At 36.7% G+C, this 12,947-nt stretch overlaps 1 protein-coding gene across 7 annotated transcripts in view; it reads right to left on the bottom strand.

The window, feature by feature from the left end:
• DYNC1I2 (dynein, cytoplasmic 1, intermediate chain 2) overlaps positions 1-12,947 on the bottom strand; it is a 58,631-nt gene that overhangs the window by 36,595 nt on the left and 9,089 nt on the right. For 3 of the 7 annotated variants that reach the window (XM_011945944.1, XM_011945943.1, XM_011945942.1), the window contains exon 4: positions 2,837-2,927. In XM_011945944.1, the coding sequence (XP_011801334.1) occupies positions 2,837-2,927 (91 nt within the window). Of the gene's footprint in view, positions 1-2,836; positions 2,982-3,652; positions 3,671-12,947 lie in introns of all 7 variants that reach the window. The other 4 variants (XM_011945938.1, XM_011945939.1, XM_011945941.1 and 1 more) reach the window with 2 other exon arrangements.

The following is a 12,947-nucleotide window of genomic DNA, read 5'->3' as shown; positions in this document are numbered from 1 at the left end:
CTTTTTAAATGTCACATATTGAGAAATGCATTATTTCACTGCCAATATCACCATCACAATTATAACTGCCTCTATGAAAGCTGGATATGATTTAGTAGAATTTATCACTTTCTATTATTGTGTGTGCGCGTATGTATACATAAAAAAGATATACTCAGCCCTCTTGAAAATTAATGTTTCCAAGTGAGTCTGTGCTCTCAAAGGAGACAATGTACATATTAAGGTTAAAAAGATATGGCTGGGTACGGTGGCGCAAGCCTGCAACCCCAGCACTTTGAGAGGCTGAGATGGGTGGATCACCTGAGGTCAGGAGTTCAAGACCAGCCTAGCCAACATAGCGAAATCCTGTCTTTACTAAAAATACAGAATTAGTTGGGCACAGTGGTGCATGCCTGTAATCCCAGTTACTTGGGAGGCTGAGGCAGGAGAATCACTTGAACCCAGGAGGTGGAGGTTGCAGTGAGCCAAGATCTTGCCACTGCACTCCAGCCTGGGCAATAAGAAGGAAATGCCATATCAAAGAAAAAAAAATAAATGTAAGGTCACCTCATTCAAAAAGAGGATTTTTCTCTCTGTTAAACTCACAAGAAACGAATTTTGTATTCATTATCTAACAAGAACAAATACTTTAAAAAATATTAACTATTTGTTTTTGTGTTTTACAATTTATCATTTAAAAAAAAACTACGCTTCACATTAAACATAGGTTAGCACATTACCCTTACGGCTTTTCAATAAAGCCAATAGTATCTTTAAATTCATGATGTAATCACTACAATGTAAATTCTATGAAAGCAAGGACCATGAATGTTTTATCTTCTGTGGTAAGCCATAGTACTTAATAAAGTTGGTAACTTAATATTTGTTCTATAGACGAATAAATATTTTTCTTACCAGCATTACTCCCTCTATTAATTTACAATATTCTAAAAGGTCTCTAATAATCTCTGGCTTGTCCATAAAACTCATGGGGACATGTTTTAATTCACATTAATTTAAAAAACTTAAGTAGGTGTCAAAGTACTTTTGAAAGCAACCTTGCCGACACCGAATTAAAATAATCTACTATTCAAAATCAGGAACAACGTGTCATAATGTACACAGTATAGTATCTACATAAAATAATGTATAATATCAAATAAAGACATTTAATAAATATAACAATTTTTTATATTGGGAAATATTTTTACTATGGTAATGTTGTAGAAGGGAAAAAAAAGCCCTTCACTTAAAAATGCCAGTTGATTATTAATTATCTAAAGGAACAGTGGCTGGGTGCAGTGGCTCATGCCGATAACCCAGCACTTTGGGAGGCCAAGGTGGGTGCATCACTTGAGTCTGGGAATTCGAGTCCAGCCTGGGCAACATGGCAAAATCCTGTCTCTGCAAAAAACACAAAAATTAGCCAGGCATGGTGGCGCATGCCTGTAGTCCCAGCTACTCGGGAGGCTGATGTGGGAGGATCGTTTGAGCCCAGGAGGCACTGTAACACATACTATATTATAAGCTAATAACATGTCTGCAAAAAAAAAAAAAAAATAAAGGAATAATGACATATTTGTATAAAAATACAGAAGTACAAATTATGAAAAAAAAATTTAACCTATAAAAGTGAATTTACATTAGACAAATTGTCCTTTTTCTGTAACACATACTATATTATAAGCTAATAACATTATTTCTAAAAAGAAAATTTTGATTTTTCTTCAATGAAAGAGTTACGTCATTTACCTCCAAAGAGAGTATAGCTTAGATTTGCAATTTTGGTTCTATTTGGAAAGCACTTCTCAAATTCAAGCTGGCAAGCTTTATGTTCCTTTTAATCATTAATGATAACCTGATTCTTCAACAGCTGACTGCAGTATTGAGTTTACAGATCATCTAGTCACCTTGCCTCTTTTTTCTTGCCCTGTCTTTTAGATATTTATTACTGGTTTGCAACTTCAACTAGAGGGACTAGACAAAAAAAGGATAAAACTTCTAACAGTTTATGTCTTATTAAAAGGTGTGTTAGAGATTTTCTTGGTGAGGACATGCAACTTCCTGGCCCAAAATAAGCATTCTTAATCAGCTGTGGATTTTGACTACCTATGTTTAATTTCATTTCAGAAGTCAAAAAGTACAATACCATTAAATACTATTTTGTGTGTGCGTGTGTATGCGTGTGACAAAGAAGAATAAGTAGTGATACTTTTCCCAATATGATCTTTGAAAGAAAGCTGAAATCTTACTGAACTTTTGAAAAGCAAGACCCAACATGTACGCGGGATCCTAAAACAAACAAGAAATGTAATTTTACAAGGAAGATGCAAGTTCAGGAATACTTGACAGTAAACATTCTTAATGTTGTCCTTAGCAGTTACTCCTTACTCTTGACATTTTATGCATTATTATTCACTATCTTAATTAGCAGAACTAATGACTTAATAGAACAGAATTGAGCTGTTTAACAGAATTGTTTACATTTTCAATTATTGAATGGGGAATCAAGCACAAGAGAGAGGTTTTACACTATTTACACCCAAAACATTCACATGATAACAAAAAGTTTGTTTAAACAGAAAAATCTAAATCCATTAATATCACTATTTTTAATATAAAATAATTAGCATAAAACCACTTGACTAGTACTAATTAAATGTGACGGTCAAAATATTATTAACAAAAAAAAAAGTTTTTTTCTCCCAATGTCCAACAGAGAATTTCTATACCATTTTAGATTTTAAAATGTTAGGACTAACTTGACACAATTATTTAGAGGCCCTTTAAAGTATCAACAGTATTTGGGCACTGAATGCATTCTATCATTAAAATATTAAAAGGAGAATTACTGTACCTAGATCCCACGGCGCCATCTCCAGAGTCTTGGCTTCCAGCTTCACTTGGAGTGCTCACAGATTTGGAGGATGGAGACATAGGAGGAGGGACTAAATAGTGAAATAGACAGGTATCCGCTGTTACTACACGGAGAGGTTGCTCAGCTTATGACGTTTCAAAAATAATTTAACATGAAGTAATTAACAAAAAAGAAAAAAACAATGGCAAACCAAAAATCAAAAATATATGAATGAAAATGAACAGCAGAAAAGAAAGGGGAAAAGACAAAAAGTTAACAACGCATGCTGAAGATTCATGCAATTTTTCTGGCAAAATGCATTTGAGTTTATAATATTTTTAAAAAGGCAAGATTATGGAAGGATGCATCTTCATCTCATCCACCACCAAATTGGCCACTAATTTTCAAAGGAGAGCATTCCTTCTCCCCTTTGTAACTTTTCACTTTTAATATCACCAGATTATAAATACTATTTACAATTGCTGCCAAAATTCAACTCTGAAATATGTTTCATTAAGTTATTTAATCTCTGGTTTCTCAAGATTTATTTTAAAATATTAACTTTTGCCTAATAATTTTTTTCTTCAAAAAGTAATGTTTAAAATGATTTCAGTCCTCCCAACCCCCCCAAAAAGATGTCAGTTTAGAGAAATGACTGCAGCCAAAGGAATGGCTCCTTTAAAACATTCATTAGTTTCCAGCAATTTGGGTGAAAAATGCAAACAGGCCATAAAACAGCATGCCTTCTAGACATTATGCATAACATAAAGTGACGCATGCAAATAAACAAGGCAAGACTTATGGGAACTTCCTTACCCCAGTATTCAGAAAAAACTGAAGTGTACAGACAAAGATACAGACACCCAAAATATTCTTAATCCCTTCTTATAGAAAAATACACATTTTTCATAGTATATAAAATAAACAGCAAGTGCTTTCCCCTACATCCTCAACTTTTAACATTATATAACAACAGCTGAACGTGCACATTTCATGCCATGACATTTGTAAAACTTTTTGATTACCGTTGCAGGGAGTATAGGAGGATCATCACTGCCATCTTCTGGTTAAATATTACCATAAATGTCCCCAATCCCAAGTATCTTTTCAAACTAATTTTTCAGTGTATGATATTAAGTGACTAATACAGTTTATGTTGAGCTGAAAGCCCTTCTTTTAATAGTCTACTGAAAAGAAGGCAAGTTCCTAGTTACAGAGGAACTAAAGAAATAAGTATTTAATTAAAAGTCTGTGTTTTTTAGGATAATCACATCCACTGAATCTTAAAATTAGGTCTAAATGTTTATACACGCTGCAGTAAAAACAGTGGGTTTGGTAATGTAACAAAATGTATAATATATTATGATGACTTGCATCTTAAACACAGGTATAAAACTGATCATCCTTATTTTTTCAATGGCAAATTCGAATTGACACCAATAAGATTAGAAGAAAAAAATCACAACTAGAATATTTCTTTCCTAAGATACAGTGACTAACTGCTTAAATTTCAAAGGACTATAAAAACATAATGTTTCTAACATTGTGATTACATCTGTCAGAAAAAACTATAAGACCAGATAGCTTCCTATAGTTTACATGCAGATGATACTGTGCTAGGTGCTATATGTATAATTCAAAGTAGCTAAAAATGATTTTTATCTAAAGTAGAAGAATATTAATGTCCCTTAATTTATCTTAGGTTACATTTCACAGTCTTTCACTGTGAGGCTTCCCCTAGTCTAAGTCCCAACTGATATAGGAATAGAGTAATACTTAACAGTTGTTTGCCTACTGTGCTGTAAACACAAATAAATGTTTATTAAATTATAGTGAGGCACCACAATGTTTTCAAGATTTTTAAAGAAGAAATTTTGTACGCTTTAAATTACATACATAATTTCATACTCAGAAAAACAATTTTTCCAAGTGTACATATCAGAGGGGTTGAAGGAAAATTAGTAAAATTCCTCAATCTATTTGTGATGAACTAGAGAATTCTTTTTCAGTTTAACATGCTTTTCCCTCTTTCTGATGATTTCAAGTATCAATGACTCCACTGAACAAGTTCAACAGTATTTCACTTGGTTAAAGACTACATTTTTTAAAAATGTTAATCAAAATTCTTCAGAGAAACAGGTTAAATACTAATTATACAGACATAAATAGATACATTAACATAGCCAGTTCGGAAATAAAAGTTTCAGAAATAAAAAATAAATCCAAAGGGTGATGCTACCATATTATCACAGTTTCTTAGCCAAACAAAGGCAAAATAAATCAGTGACTTCAAATTTGTAATTATATAAATATCTCCATCCCAGAACTATCTTCTTTCTACCAAAAGATAGTTTCAAGCCAAATGATGGAAAAGACTCTATAAAGGACTCTTAGCTATTATCTGAGCCACAGCTACATCTTGCAATAATAAATAATGTATACCACAGAAGGGACAATCCTAGAAAAAAATTACTATCATTACAAGAGGAGGAAAATTAATTTTTAAAAAGGGGAATGATAGTGTTATTTGGTGACTGCTACATTTTAACCCAATTAGTCTAGAAAAATCAAAGAATACTATAATTACACAATAAGGCAAATACCACTATATTCTCAGACTTCAATAAACCCCTGAGAACAAATGAATGCATGCATTCAGGAGGCAAAAACAAAACAGAAACACTAAAAACTCATAGGTTCTCAAACGTAAGAAAAGACTCGCTTCTGGAACTCATTTTTAAGGACGGTTTTTAAGTCTAATCAGCCTTGAAAATAACATAAACCATTAATAATTTTTGACAAGTATCTGAGATATGATCTGCTTAGTAAGAACAGTGATTCAATCAGATTACCTTTACTCCACAGTTCTGTATATAAAACAGCCTAAAACAGGCTTTAAATGGTATAAAATAAAGGAATTAATATAAAATAAAGGAATTAATATAAACATAGGTGAGTATGTTAATGAATTTCAGCTTCTTAGAAGTTTCAAGCACAGACACCTGTTTTCTTTGACAACCACTGCAGAAGAAAAAAAAACAGCTAAACCATGGCAGTCACTGACCATGCAAGTAATGTGAAAAAGACTGTACCTCTGTACCTCTTTAACTCTCCAGGACAAAAAGCCAATCAAGAAAGCCTTTCCTGTCAGCTTAGACCTTGGCCTTCCAAGGATATAAAATTAACACTGCTGGCTTTTGACCTGTGAAGAAACAGCTAGAATATTTTTAGACCACAAAGGACCTGGGAATGCACCTAGATTTAGAATTAGCATTAAGTCTGGGTCAACCACTCAGAACTACACAGAAGTCTCAAGGGCAAAGGATGGCATATAGCTGAATTATTTTTCAAGTAGAAGAAAGCCTCTGGCAAGAAGGGGTTTTTATCAGGAAGAAAGACCCGGAAAAGCTAGACAGCCAAGGAAGGTGAATGTAGGGATTGAGAGTGTTGGTAGAAGACAGTGAAATGCAAGGAGTGAGCTTTTGGGATGCATGAAACCCAAAGTTGTGAAGTCTCTTCTATGCTCATCAATGATACTCAGTGCTCAAACATAGCCGACGTTACAATAATGCCCCCTTCTGGACACAAGTGTTCTTAGCGTGGATTATTAAAATTTAAATAACTATCTATTTTTCATACCTTACTCTTTTTTTTTGACCTTCTGAAAGATGTTACTTTAAATCTTAACTCTCTGAAATATTAATTTATCCCTTCCCCTTGCTCCTTCTCTTCATAATGAGGTTTAAATATCCTCTACTAACCTCTCTTAAGTGTTTCATTTCCTTTATTTTCCTTTTCAATGTGATTCAGAGCATTACATTAAAAAAAAAAAGAAATTAATAAGTGAAAATAAAATTTTAGCCCGGGTGTGGTGTGTCATGCCTATAATCTCAGCACTTTGGTGGACTGAGGCAAAAGGATTCCTTGATCCCAGAAATTCGAAACAAGCCTGGCCAGCATAACAAGACTCTGTCTCTACAAAAAATTAGCTGGGCATGGTGGCGCATGGCTGTAGTCCCAGCTACCCAGTAGGCTGAGGCGGGAGGACTGCTTGAGCCTAGGAGGAAAAGGCTGCAGTGAGCCATGACTGCACCACTGTATTCTAGCCCGGGTAACAGAGTGAGGCCCTGTCTCAAAAAATAATTAAACTAAATTAAAATACGATTTAGTTGTTGTCCTAAAGCAGAATGGCTTTAATTTGCCCTTACCAGGTGGTAAGACATATATGACCTAGAAATAATGGAACAAAAATTTAGGTGTCTAGCCTGTGCTGGTATCAGAGGTAAAAATATAAGTAATATATTCCGCTTGCTCTCAAGAATCTCTAACAAAAAGTAGTCAAGTCACCAAGGAATTAAGAATCTACCAGTAGGAAGGGATGGTGACTGATGCCTGTAATCCCAGCATCTTGGAAGGTCAAGGCATGAGGATCGCTTAAAGCCAGGAGTTTAATACCAGCCTGCACAACATGGTGAGTCCCCATCTCTACAAAAATAAAAAAATTAGGTGGCTATGGTAGTCGAAGCTACTCGGGAGGCTGAGGTGAAAGGATTGCTTGAGCCTGGAGGCAGAAGCTGTAGTTTGTGCTACTGTACTCCAGCCTGAACAACAGAGTGAGACTCTGTTAAAAAAAAAACAAAAAACAAAAACAAAAAACTACCAGCAAAGTTATGAGAGGTTTGATTAGCTGTATCTCTTTTTTCTTTAAACAAACTATTTTTAGTAAGAAAAAAAATCCACTTTAGGAAAATAGATTGATTTTTAAAAAAATTAACCCAGTGTTTTTATACTACTATGATTATATTTAATAAATACTCAAGGAGTGCATTCTACATTGAAAAGAACAAGTATCCATCCTGAGTCATGACACAAAATAGATTTTTTACTGCAGTTTACTGTCAAAAAAGGTTTGAAAGCCATTGCCTTCATCCGTATCCTGTATTTTTCAGGCCAAATTATAAATAAGTACTGGACTTGTAGGCATATGTTTTAAGGACTATGACATGCACTTAGCCTAATTTTCTAAAGGTAATGAGATCTTCAGAAAGCCTTTAACCCTTCACAGATTCCATTATAATGGTAAATCTGCCAACAAGATACGGAAAAATCGTTTAGAAATAAGAACCTCAAAGAAAAGGAAAGATGTCTGTAGATCTAACTTGGAAACCTAAACTCTTAAATCTAAACACAGTGTTAACCTTTTCTGGGAAGGAACAGTCAACACTCTGTTTATAATAGCTATTTGAGGAAACTGGTAATTCGATTGTTAATCAGCTCAAGCTGCTTTGATAAACACAATCTCACATGCCTTCACATTATTGAAAAGTTCAAATCGATATCATAAGCTAAATAAATTAAAGCAATGACATTTGGATTGTTTTTCAAAGCATATTTATTTACTGCTCCCTACAATGTTGTATCCTCACCAGAATTGAGTCTCCACTCTTAATTACTGACAGCTAAAAACTCTGAAGTTAAATAGTTCACAATAGATAAGCTAATATTTAATCAAGAGGAAGATACCATTCCGCCCCACTGAGAAAAACCTTGGTTGAAAATTATGCCAGAAAATACATTCTGCAAAAAAATAAATTTTATTAATAATCTATTTATAAAATGACTGGAAATAAAATATGCTACCTTCCCCACTGTCCTGCAACTAATCCAAATATTCAACTAAGTTTAAATCACATATAAAATGTTCTTCAAAACCTTTCTATAGCCAATCATGTTCACTAAGGACTTTTTTATTTTAAAAAGTAGCTACTTACTAAATTATCTCTCTATGGCTTAATTTAGTAATAACATTAAACTAACAGTATGAGGTTTAGTGATATCTTTCTTCCTTCTTCCTTTCTCTCTCATATCTACACTCATAAACAACAAAAAAAAGTTGGCATAAAGAAACAAGGGGCTGGGCGAAGTGGTTCACGCCTGTAATCCCAGCACTTTGGGAGGACCAGGTGGGCAGATCACTTGAGGTCAGGAGTTCGAGACTAGCCTGGCCAACATGGTGAAACCCCGTCTCTACCCAAAATACAAAAATTAGCTGGGCTTGGTGGAAGATGCCTGTAATCCCAGCTACTCAGGTGGCTGAGGCAGGGGAATCACTTGAACCTGGAAGACGGAGATCGCACCATTGCACTCCAGCCTGGGAGACAGAGCAAGACTCCGTCTCCAAAAAAAAGAAAAATAGCAAGGGAATGATCTCTTCTAAAGTTTATAGTCTAAACATGCCCATTCAAGATAAATATAAAAATAAAATACTAATACTACAATATTTACTCCCAGCAAAAAGCTTTTTTTTGAGTTCTAATCGATTAAGATAAAATCAGTTTGTTATTGGCTACAAATGGTTTATCAAGACATATTTTTTATCTTAACCAACTTTTCTCAGAGTCAACTCTTAAAAATCAGAGTCACCTAAGAGAGGCTATAAAACTAGGATAATTGGCTAGGCATGGTGGCTCACACCTATAATCCCAGCACTTTGAGAGGTCAAGGTACGCGGTCAGGAGATCGAGACCATCCTGGCTAACACAGTGAAACCCCATCTCTACTAAAAATACAAAAAATTAGCCGGGCGTGGTGGCGGGCGCCTGGAGTCCCAGCTACTTGGGAGGCTGAGGCAGGAGAATGGCATGAACCCGGGAGGCGGAGCTTGCAGTGAGCCGAGATCGCACCACTGCACTTCAGCCTGGGTGACAGAGCAAGACTCCGTCTCAAAAAAACAAACAAACAAAGTAGGAAAATTGAAAGCTGGTTATAGCTACGATTAAACAAGTCAGTCTTTAGTCTCTACAGTAGTTTGGTTTAATGACCCATCTAAGACACTACCCTGCTTAAAACTCTATGAAAATGCCTTTCATCACCCATAAGGCTACAGTTTTTTAAAATGTTGAAATCTCTCAGAAAATCTCTCAAAAATTTGTGACTTTGATTTATGGGTAAATTCTCTGTGAATGTGGGCTGGACTTAGTGTTTCTCTTCTAATGGACAGAATGTGGCAAAGATGATGCTTTGTGACTTCCAAATCTGAGTCATAAAAAGGACAGTTTTCTTCTGACTCTCTTTTTCTCTTGGACTGTTCACTCTGGGAGAACCCAGCTAACATGCTATAAGGATACTCCAGTAGATCTGTGGAGCGGCCCACAAGGATGGGAACTCAGCTGTCCCACTAGCAACCAACACCAACTTGACAGCCATGTGAATGAACCACCATGAAAGCAAGTTCTCGAGCCTCCGTCAAGACTTGAGATCACTAAAGCTCTAACTGAAATATTGACTTTGACCCAATGAGAAAACCTGAGCCAGAACTACCTAGCTAAGCTGCTACCAAATTCTTGACCAGCAGAAACTATGAGAGATAATAAATGTTTATTGTAATTTTGGGGAGAAAAAACAGATATAAGGAGAAATAGAAAATCTGAAGAGACTATAACTATTTAAAAAACTTGAGCAGTTAGGGAGGCCAAGGCAGGAGGATCACTTGAGGCCAGGAGTTTGAAACCAGCCTGGGTAACATAGTGAGACCCCATCTCTACAAAAAATTTTTTTAAAACTAGCCAGGCATGGTGATACCCGCCTGTAGTCCCAGCTACTTAGGAGGTTAGGCAGGAGAAGGACTTGAGCCCACGAGTTTGAAGCTACAGTGAGTTGAGATCACACCACTGCACTCCAGTCTGGGCCACAGACTGAGACCCTGTCTCTAAACTGCACCCCCACCCGCCACCACGCGCGCGCGCGCGCGCACACACACACACACACACACACACACACTCCAAATGAATAACCCCTGCTCTCTACTCTCTGTAGAAAAAAGTCATAATCCAAAGCAGTTCTACAATGGAAATCTATCGAGTTTTTAAGAAACAGGCATCTTTTATAAATTATTCTACAAAAGAGCAAAAGCAAAAACTGACCAATTTATTTTAAAACCATAACCATGATGAAAAATGAACATGGACAGTACAAGAAAATCAAAGGCAAATTACATTCATTAGTACATATACAAAAAACCCTCAATAAAGTATTAGCTAATCTTTTTTCTTTTTTTTCCTCGAGACGGAGTCTCGCTCTGTGGCTCAGGCTGGAGTGCAGTGGTGCCATCTCTGCTCGCTGCAAGCTCCGCCTCCCGGGTTCACACCATTCTTCTGCCTCAGCCTCCTGAGTAGCTGGGACTACAGGTGCCCACCACCATGCCCAGCTAATTTTTTATAGTTTTAGTAGAGACGGGGTTTCACCATTAGCCAGGATGGTCTCGATCTCTTGACCTCGTGATCCACCTGCCTCGGCCTCCCAAAGTGCTGGGATTACAGGCATGAGCCACCGCGCCTAGCCTGTGAGACCCTGTTTCTACTAAAAATACAAAAATTAGCTGGATGTGGTGGCAGCACGTTCCTGTAGTCCCAGCTACTTGGGTGGTTGAGGTGGGAGAATTGCTTAAGCCTGGGAAGCGGAGGTTGCAGGGAGCCAAAACCACACCACTGCACTCCAGCATGGGTGACAAAGTGAAACTCTGTCTCAAAAAAATAAATAAAAAAGATAAAATACATGCGAAACTCATCTGCCATGCCTGGAGGTGACTATTAGTAACTAAAGCAAAAAAGTAAACATGTCTCCTGCTTTTCTACCATTTAGGATAACCAAAAAGCCCTAGTTATTGAGGAAACGCTCCCCTTTACAGAAGAGCTTTAGCCAATAAATGCAGAACGAATGGCAGAATTACAAAAACAATGTTGCAACTCCTAATTAAGTAACTTAGATGAGAATCGTCAATGAGTATTAATACCATCAGATAAAAGGCTGATAAAGAAATGAATAGTCACATAGTATCACCCTTAGATATTACCTATTAGTCACAAGGGGGTAATTATGATGGAGAGATCAGCTTATCACAGTTGTAACCCAATAATCAAGCTTAGCATCGCTCAACAGCCAGAGAGATGTGCTACTGATGTGATACAATATGAAGGACACAACATCACTTATGAGATTTTCTTGCCAAAAAAGTTCAGCCTAAAGTGAATCAAGCTTCTTTTCTTTTCTTTTTTTTGAGATAGGGTCTTGCTGTGTCTCCCAGGCTGGAGTTGAATAGTGCGATCACGGCCAGCACCTTAACCTTGCAAACTCAATTGATCCTCCCACCTCAACCTCCACAGTAGCTGGGACTATAGGTGCCTGCTATCACGCCTGGCTAATTTGTTTTTTTGTAGAGACAGGGTCTTGCCATATTGCCCACGCTGGTCTTGAACTCCTGGGCTTAAGCGATCAACCCACCTCAGCCTCCCAAAGCAATGGGATGATAGGTGTGAACCACCACGCACAGTTCGAATTAGATCAAAATCAAGCTTTTTAATCTAATTTCCAGTTCAAAGGAAATATAAGGGATAAAAGCTAAATGTGAGAATGCCATCAGACAAACCCAGGAGGGGAGACAGTCTACAAACCAATTGGCCCACCCTCTTCAACAAGTAGATATCATGAGGCAAAAAGTAGTATGTATGTGGAGAATATTCTAGATTTTTTAAAATTAGGAAGGGTATAGTGGCTCATGCCTGTAATCCCAGCACCTTGGGAGGCCAAGGCAGAAGGATCGCTTGAGCCCAGGAGTTCAAGGCCAGCCCTGGCAGCACAGTGAGACCCCATCTTTACAAAAAAAAAAAAAAAAAAAAAAAATTAGTTGGGCATGGTGGTGTGCACCTATGGTCCCAGCTACTTAGGAGACTGAGGTGAGAGGATCGCTTGAGCCTGGGAGGTTGAGGCTATAGCAAGACATGGTTGCACCATTGCATTCCAGCCTAGGTGACAGAGCAAGACCTTGTCTCAAAAAATAGTAATAAAAATTCAAAAAACAAAAACATATAGCAATGCAATGTATGTATGGTACAGCAACACTTTAGAGGGAAACAAACCAAATTTCTTGAGGGGAAGAAAAATGTTTGTGAACCTAGGACTATTTTGTAAAAGGAACACAGGGGGTGATTTTCTATACCAGATATTAGAATATAACACAAAGGTACAGTAATTAAAACTGGGTTGTGTAGAATCAAACAAATAGATTCATAGTGAAAATAGAGCACAGAAATGCCCATAAATATATGGGAATTTA

This window comes from Colobus angolensis, unplaced genomic scaffold, assembly GCF_000951035.1.
Source record: "Colobus angolensis palliatus isolate OR3802 unplaced genomic scaffold, Cang.pa_1.0 Scaffold247, whole genome shotgun sequence".
NCBI classification, from domain to species: Eukaryota; Metazoa; Chordata; class Mammalia; order Primates; family Cercopithecidae; genus Colobus; species Colobus angolensis.
This window is presented reverse-complemented; position numbering and strand designations above follow the sequence as displayed.